The sequence below is a fragment of the Haliaeetus leucocephalus genome, unplaced genomic scaffold (genome assembly GCF_000737465.1).
Source record: "Haliaeetus leucocephalus isolate CR32 unplaced genomic scaffold, Haliaeetus_leucocephalus-4.0 Scaffold262, whole genome shotgun sequence".
In the NCBI taxonomy this organism is placed as follows: domain Eukaryota; kingdom Metazoa; phylum Chordata; class Aves; order Accipitriformes; family Accipitridae; genus Haliaeetus; species Haliaeetus leucocephalus.
In genome coordinates this window covers 11,634,212-11,642,664 of record NW_010972698.1, presented here as the reverse complement: position 1 = coordinate 11,642,664, position 8,453 = coordinate 11,634,212, and the positions used below count along the sequence as shown (strand labels likewise).

Here is an 8,453-nt window from a genome sequence, read left to right as displayed (position 1 = left end):
GGGGGCCGGGCAAAGAGGGGGGGCACCAGCCCCCCCCCCCCCCCCGATTTCTGCTCTAAACCTGCTGCTGGTGATACCTGGGCAGGTCCAGTGCACTGTGCAGCCCCCCCCCCAGCAGTCATCTCACCAATCTTCCCCCTTGATTGTCCTGCAGAGATGTGAGATGTGGTTTTGGTGGCGAGTCCGGAGAGGAGGATCCACAGCAGATGAGCCCCGTGCCTCCCCGACGCACCCTCTGCTCCTGTGCCCCCGCCACCCACCACCCACGTAGGCGACAGCTCTCCCGTGCCACACTGCTCCGCGCCGGGGAAGGGCAGTGCTGGCCGCAAGCGGGGACTGATCCGGCAATGGGACGGGCAGCTGGGCTGTGATGGTGGCTGGGCCTTGCTCTGCTCCTGCGTGCAGGGCAGGACTCTGCCAGCATGAGATGGGACGAGCTCTCGCTGGGGGCACCAGGCTTTGCCCTACAAGGGGGGGCTGGCAGCTCTTGTGACCGAGTGGGTTTGGGGGGGGGGGGTCTATGCTGCTGTTGAAGCCAGAGGAGAAACCCTGGATGATTTTTAGGGAAGATCTGCTTTCAGCACATCAGTGAGACCTTGCTGTCCCCTCCTGGGACAGGAAAATCTGTTCCCGCAGCAGCGTCTGTGGCAGGCAGTGACAACCGCTGCTGGCCTTTCGCTTGGCACAGGTAGCCTCAGATAAGGCCCCTGCCTGCACCCCGAGTGCCTCTGCCCTGACTGCTGCTGTAAATACTGTAAAAAGGATGTTAAACGCTGTACAGGGGGGATGTGTTTTTATAAACGGGATTTTAAGTCTCTGTGCTTGTCTGTGTGTGTGTGTCCAGGCTTTTCCCATGGGCTCCTCTCTTCTCCGCAGCTGCCTGCAGGGGTGGGAGCAGGCATGCCTCTGCTGTGCCCTAGCCCTGGGGTTGCCAGCCAGTGGGGCATCAGAGAGATGGGGGGGGGGGGCAGAGGCCTCAGGGAAGCAAATTAAGCAGCATTTGTCTGCCTGAAGGGGGGTAGGGGACCCCCTGGTCCTCCCTGCCTGCGGCAGAGCATGAGGCAAGCTGGGCTACCCTCTGCCTGCGGCTGCTGTGCTCTGAGCTCTGACCCTGCCAGCAGGGATGGATGGACAGACAGAGGGAGGGAGCCGGGTCTGCTTGGGGGGGACATTAGTGAAGCTCCCTGCGTTGTGTCCCCAGGACTCAAACCCTCCTACTGCCTTGTGAGCCCCTGGGAAAATGCCCTACCTGGTTGGGGCAAACCCTTGTCTGTGAGCTTGGGTCTCCCTGGAGGAATCCCAGGAGCCGGCAGGGAGCCTGGCTGCTGGATCCAGCCTGCCTGGTGGCCCTGACCCTGCTGGGGGGGGAAGAGGAGGGCTGGAGCCACGCAGCCATGGCGGGGGCTCATCAGGAGCTGCAGGGTGGGTAAAATGGCCATGGCGGCTGCTTGGACATCCCTTCACACGGGGGCTGGCTCTTGGACAGCGTGGGGGTGGGAGAGGAGGGCAGCATCCATCCCTTTCCACCTCCCTCTGTTAGGGGGGATGAGCCACTGCCCCCTCCTCTCGCTCCGGTGGGAGGAGGCCCTGGGGACCTGTTCCTGGGGTGGTGTGGGACCTGCTCTGCTCCTGTTGATACTCTCTTTTGAAAAGCCACCTACTTTACCCTAAAGATGCATTACAGGGAGTTATTTCTTGCTTGGCCTAAAGAAACGAGAGGCGAACAAAGTCTCTTGCTGCAGAGCCAGGTTTGCAGCTGTGGGTGGTTCCTAATGTGCTCCAAAAAGACAGGGGTGGGTGATGCTGCCCACAGACACTGCTCTGGGGGTCCCGCTTCCTAACGGACGTGCCCTGGGGACGCTTCCTCTGGTTATTGCCGCTTGCAGCAACCCCAGGAACATAGATCCCGGGGGATGTGGGTTTGCAGCCCCTCTCCTGTGGGTGGTGTGGGGGGACTCCCCGCCTGGCTGGGTCCCTGCCGGGTGAGTGGCTCGGTGGGGCAGGCAGAATGTGCTGCCGATGGGCGAACGGACCTGGAGGGAAGCTGAGCTTGGAGTGAGATTCGGCAGTTGTGAGGGATGCTCAGTCTCACCCCTGGGTTTCCTTTCCCCAGAAGCTGCCCCGTGAGCAGTGGGAGGACCGGGAGGAGCTCAGGGGAAAGGAGGAACGTGGGGCTCTGCTGGTCTCTGGGCTGGCAGTGCTGCCCTTCCTTCCCTGTGATGTCCGTGTGGCGCAGGGCCACGTGTGGCTCTGTTGCAACTGTCTGAGCAGGAAACGAGGCGGTTTTAGCTTCTTCCCTCACCCCTTGGTTCATGGGGTGCTGGTCAGGAGGATATTGGTCATCTAATCTGCCAGCCTGGGGCTTAGCGCTGCCACAGAAGTCTGCTGAACACACGTTAATCCTGCAAACTCAGGCGCTCGGGAGTGTGGTGGAAGCTTCTGAGCAGCCCCAGCAGAGCCCTGCGCAGGGCAGGTCACACACGGTGACACTTTCTGCCATCGCTCTCCCCATGCTGGGTGACGTGGCCGCTGATCTGCCTCCCAAACAGACCCCCCCGGCCCCATTGAGGGGCAGCCAGAGGATGGGGGTGGGAGCAGTGCGGTGGGGCCGGGGGCGGCAGTGATGCTTGGAGATGTGGCTGGTGATGCTCGGCTGCGCCACAGGGGCCAGAGCACCCCGCTCTGGGGGGAATCTCAGCCCACATCAATGGGACCAGGGCAGCAGGAGCTGTGGGGACTGTCCCTGACGTGCACACTGGTGATGGCAGCAAAGCCAGTGTCAGTCAGGACATTTCTTTTTTTTTCCCCTCTGAGTCATTGCACGCAGGCGTTTTGCCCTTGCAATCTAGCTCTGACTCCTGTATTTATTCCACCCACAGTCCCTTTCTGCCTCTGGGTATCACAAGCACCATACCAGCCTGTGTGGGAAGGGGATTTTTTTTTTAAGACACCACCCCCGGCCCACCCAACAGCGTGGTCTCTGGCTGGGTCACGGCGATGCTCGGTGCGGGGCTGGGGAATCCCATGCCGTCGCCTTCCCTGGGTGCCGCTCGCCAGCTCGCACCAGTGCGGCGTCTGCAAACGTTGCTAAGCAGCTGCAGACATAAATACTTTCAAGCCCCAAATCTGCTGCAGCTGATACATCCCCTGCAGCAAAATAACAGACTCGGCGAAGTTCCAGAGGGGTTGTTTGTTGTGGGGGTTGCCAGGAGAGGGGTTTGGGTTTCACCCCAGGTTTCCTCCAGCCCCTCGAATCGGGCAGGCTACGTGGGTGCTGCCTGCGCCATGAGGCTGAGCTGTCCTGCGTTGCTCAGGATCCTCTCCAGGGCTCGTGGTACCTCCTGCGCCCAATGTTATAGCTGTCAGCAGCTGCTTGGGTTGGTGCTGGGAGGACGGTGGACCTGGCACTGGGCACCCCACAGTGCCAGTGATACATGTGGGTGGCGGGGTGACATGGGACCTAATGCCAGCGCTGTCCTGCCCAGCCTGCACCCACAACAGCAGCAATGGCGATGCTCAGCCTAAACCCCAGGGACGGTCTCATACACATCGCTGCAAGCAGACCCCCTTTGGGCACAGGGGCTCCAGCAGGTCCTCTAGGGACCCTGGGCAGGGACTGGGGACACACCTGGGCGGCAGAGTGCCACTGAGATGGGGGCTATGGCATCCACTGGGGGGGGGACAGTTGTCCAAGGGCTGTTTGTGCAGCCTGGGGGGACCACAGTCGACCGGCCACGCTCACGGGGTGGCTGAAAACCCAAGAGCAGGGAGGGCTGAGGCTGACCAAGGCGCTCAGTGTGGAGAGCTGGATGGCCCCTGTGTGCACGTGCGGTGCAGGTGCTGCAAAAATAATCAGCGTGAACGAGCACGTCCTGCAACATGTCAGTTCCTCCCCTGGGGCCCTCTTTGCTCAGCAGTTTGGAGGAGGCTGGACCAGGGCCAAGGAGCCACAGGGGCAGGCTGGACTTCGTGTGGGGCTCTGCAAAGAGTCTTGAGAGCGCTTTGGACCTTCCAGGGTGGGAATCCACCCTCTGGAGGCACCAGGAGCTAAGGGTACTGGAGGAGCGAGGGATGGGCAGCCCCTGAGCAGCACTGCCCATGGGATGCTGCAGCCCCCAGCATCAGCTGGGAGCTGCTGGTCCAGGCTGGTCGGGATGCAGGCATCAGAGAGCAGGGAAAGTGGGCTGCAGCCCCCCCCATCCCACCACGGTCAGTGCAGACAAAACCCAGCCCCAGCCAGGCTGGAGCAGGGACGTGGTATCTGCATGGGGCCACCTCCAAGGCTGCCACTGCTTCCAGCCATGCGTTCGCCGCCCCGAATTCTGCTGCCTGCTAACTGCTTGCTTGTTTTCTTAGAAGCGAGAGCAGCGCACGCGGGGCTGCCGAGGGACGGGAAGTGGCTAACCGGAGCCAAGGCAACTGCACAGGCCTCCTGCCTGCACCTTTTTCTTCAAGCCCAGCTGCAAACCCAGCCTCTCCAGAAACAGTGGTGGTTATTTACTAGCAGAGCAGGCACTACTCCAGCAGTAGGTCCCATACGCTCTTTTCATAGCGTCTTCGGTAAGCCCCCTTCTCCAGGCTGGAAGCATTCACCTCCAGCTGTGATGCCAGATCTCTTTGCGTCCTGGGGACCCGAACAGCCAGGCTGTGGCATGGAGGTGAGACATTTAGCAAAAGTGGCCACACAGAGGCTAGCTGGCAACCAGCTATCTCCCTCCCTTGCTGCACAGAGGGCAGCCGGAAACCTCCCTGGTGGCCACCACCAAAGAGACCACCTCTGGGCAGATGTTGCTTGTGCCTCCTTGTGTTCTTCCTCCCTCAGGAAGAAGGGATGGGGTGCCTTTTGCTGGATGGAGGTGTCCTTCAAGACTTATGGGGAGGCAGGACAAGCACGCACATATCAGGGCTTCTGTCTGTGCACAGAGGCTGATGGAGCGGGACACGGTCCCTCAGCCTGCCCTGGCTTGATGTTCTGACCTCCCCAGCCTCTGTGGGTGTAAAAAGAGTCACCAGAGTTCCCCTAAAGAAATTACAGGTTGAATTTCCTTCATCACACCCCACTGACTGGGTTAGCCCTGAGAAAGGCACGAGGTGAGGTGTTTCTTCACTAAAATACCATGGCAAAGAGCTGTTGCTCTTGCTGAGCTTAAAACCTAGTAGCAAGAGGGGCTCGACATCTAACTGCAGAAAGATTTGGGTCAGGACCTCAGTAGTCCCACCAAAAGTTCTTCATCCTCATGTAACCATGGCTCTCCGGTCCTCTCCCGAGTGCTGAGCTCCGCCAGCTCCAGCTGGGGTTTCTCCTCCAGCAACCAGGAGGACACTCGTGTGGTGCTGCCCAGGGCTGTGTGTGCTTGGGGACGCCTGTGCCACGCTGCATTTCAGAGGGGAACCACATCCTTCTGGGGAAGGGAAGTCCCTGGCTGCCCAGACAGCCTGGCTGTGGTGATGCAAGAGGCTCTAACTATTTTGGGAGATAACCTAAGCCTGGGGATGCCGTCTGCTGCTTCCTTTCTTTCCTGACAAGCCCTCTCATGTGTTTTGAGGGGAGATCTTTCCACATTTATGGGAAAGGAGAAGTAGGACCCTTGCACGTCCTGACTTAAAAGCATATTTTCCAGTATGCTTTTTGGCTGGAGGTAGAGAGTGGGGGGGGGGGGGGGCCGGGCAGGCACAGCTCTCATTGTAGTTCACATTTCCCCCCCAAAAGCCCAGCTCATCTCTCCTCACCAGCCCAGACCCCAGCTCATCCCATGCTGGTTTGAGGGTGTGAGATTCCCCCCTCCCAGGGCTGGCCGGCTGGCAGCAGTGAGGGGAGCGCCCCTGGGGGTCCCATCCTGGGGGGAGCGGGAAGGAGCACCGGCTCTGCGGGACCTGACCGTGAGCTGCATCCCTGCTCCAACCAGTGCCTGAAGGACCACCCCAGTGTGAATCCCTTCAGTGCTCAAATTCATCCCCGCAGCGCACAGTGGGATGCTGGCTCCAACCCGCGTCCCTCCAGGCTGCAGAGAGTACTGGTGTCAACCAGAGCTGTGGGTCTTGCTCCTGCTTTACACCCTCCGCTCTGATTTCCACCACCAGTACCCTAAGGAAACCCCAAGGATGTTCCCCACCTCTGGGTGCCTCGGGGCAGCCCCTGGGAAGGTCAACAGTGACCTGGCAGTCCATGGAGACAGCATGCTATCCTTAAGAGCTGCCAGGGCAGGCAATGGGCCAGGTTTGTCCAGGGTGGCCTGGAGGCTTGTGCCTGCAGACCAGGCTGCAGAAGAGGGCTGGGAGGTTTCCTCAGCAGTGGTGCAACTGTGGTCAGTGTGGAGTGGGTGCTTTCCCCCCCAGGGATGCCAGCATCCCCGGATGAGAGGAGACAAGCTTCTCCAGGTCCTTGCTGAGGTTTCACCCAGATGGAGACCGAGGTGGGTGCCTGCAATCAGAGGGATTTTGTGGTGGTTTTTTTTTTCCCCCTGGCTGCTGTTCCCCACTCAACCCCCACCTCCTGCTCGTCCATAGCGAACTGGGCTCTGACTTCATCCCCCAGGTATCCAAAGAGACAATGCTGGCGGTGGCGGCCAGCACGGCATCCTGTCCCCTCGCCTGCCCGGGTCACTTCCCGGGATTGTTCTGTTCTGCTCGGACAGGGGCTGGCCACTGGCTGTCCCTGGGGACGGGGAACTGATGAGCTTCACGTGCTTCTTGGCCAGCGGTATTTCATTCGGTGGCAGAGCACGTCTGGGGCACGGGATGACGGCAGGGAAAGGTTATCCTGCCTCTCCAGGTTTTCTCCTGCCGCCTTTCCCTCTGCTTCGTTAGGAGCTGCCTTCCTGCTGTCCCCACCAGCAGCAACGTTGGGCAGCCCCGGACTGTGGGGCAGGAGCCCGATTTCCATCCCAGCCAAAACCCTTTGGCTGACGTAGCTGAGACCGGCCCAGGTTGGGGCAAGCTCAAGGGAGAACAGAGGAACACAGCTGATCTGGGCCAGGGCTCCCTGCTGGCTTAGCTGGCATTAACCTCATAATTAAACTCATTAAACTAATACCAGGAGGGTCCAGCCCTTTGTCACCATTCCTTGGCACCAAGCCTGCATTCAAGCAGGGGGCTAAGCCTGCAAATAACACTCCTCAACATAATCACCCCTGATTTTCTGCACCCAGAGGCTAGCAGTCTATTCATGAAATGATCTTTGGACTTGAAATATCTTTTTTTTTTTTCCCTTGTAATTCTTTATGCTTTGGTTAGCATGATGCCCAGCCACATGCTCCTTTCCTTACTGTGTCCCATGAGTTTTTGCATCCTGCCTGCACTACTGCTGTAGGGCATGTTTAAAGTTCACCTTTTTTCCCATTTTGCTGTGATATTTGCTTTTTCTGGGGGTGTGTTCCTTGCTATCTGTTGGCTTCCAGTTGCGTGCTGGCTGTCAGTACTTGTAAGGCCGATGCTGGGTAGATATTGGAGGTAGCCACTGAAGGCAAATATCAGGTGGATGAAGCAGCAGCATCCTCCCTGCAGCCTCACGTGGTCCAGAGCATCCCCATCCTTCTGCCCCACCTGGGTCAGCAGCTCCATCCCAGCACGGTCGCGTCGTGGGGTTGGAAGAGAAGCCAGTTGCTTCCTTTCTGAGGATCACCTCTGTCTTTACAGGGTACCCCAGGAGGGTACGGGGCCGAGCTCTCTGTTAGCAGCAGGATGAGGCCGTGCCTTCTGCAGGCAGCAGCGGCAGGCTGCACCCATCACTGGGACCTCTCTCTGGGTGCGCTCTCCAGGTGGGGTGCCAGATCCAGGGTGTCCCAGAGCATGGCAGGGATGGCTCCCAAAGCACCCAGTGCTTTGGACTGGGGTCTGCTGGGATGAGGTGGGTGGGGAGACAAGGAAACTGCAGCGGCACGGGAGGCAAAGGGCAGCAGGTTTGTCACAAAACAATGCCAAGGGGCAAACCAGGGGCTGTGCAGGTGAGGTGGTGGGACGCTGGATGCTCCCAGCTCCGTTCCCCCTGCCACGGCCACGTGTTTCCAGCTTCTGCTATTTCAGGGCTTCCTGTTTCCCTGAACTGAGCAGCTTCCCAGCAAGCTGGGGACAAGGCAGGCAGCTCTGGGGCTGGCCCTGCCTTTATGTGATGGGTCTGACTTTCACATTCAGCCGGGGGATTTTTTTTTCTTACTTCTGGTGAAGCTCCTGGGCAAGCGGCATAGAAAACAATGGGCAGGAAATCAGGGATGGGGTCTGCCTTCCCAGTCCCTGCAGCTCTGCCCGTGGAGTGTCTGCAAGTACCTCCAGGTCTGAGTTTCTCTTCCTAAAGCTCCTCCACAGAGCAGCCCAGTCACCGCAGCAGCGCTTGTCACTGTCGGGACGAGTGGGACAGCGGTGGAGTGGAGCAGAACCCTCTCCTTCCCTCTCTTCCCCAGCCCCACAGCCCTGCTCCTCCCTCACAAAGACCATTGCTTTGCAGAAAGTCTGTTTTC

At 59.5% G+C, this 8,453-nt stretch overlaps 1 protein-coding gene and 1 long non-coding RNA gene across 2 annotated transcripts in view; both read left to right on the top strand.

The window, feature by feature from the left end:
• Window positions 1–511, top strand: part of RGCC (regulator of cell cycle) — a 4,779-nt gene extending 4,268 nt beyond the window's left edge. The window contains exon 5 of the mRNA XM_010569116.1: window positions 155–511. Coding sequence (XP_010567418.1) covers window positions 155–162 — 8 coding nt within the window. The 3' untranslated portion in view covers window positions 163–511. The remainder of the gene's footprint in view (window positions 1–154) is intronic.
• On the top strand, window positions 512–7,266 carry LOC104832754. Its single transcript, XR_774469.1, has 3 exons — window positions 512–1,422; window positions 4,357–4,658; window positions 4,823–7,266. It is a non-coding gene; the product is annotated as an uncharacterized LOC104832754 (long non-coding RNA).
• Window positions 7,267–8,453: the final 1,187 nt, after the last annotated feature.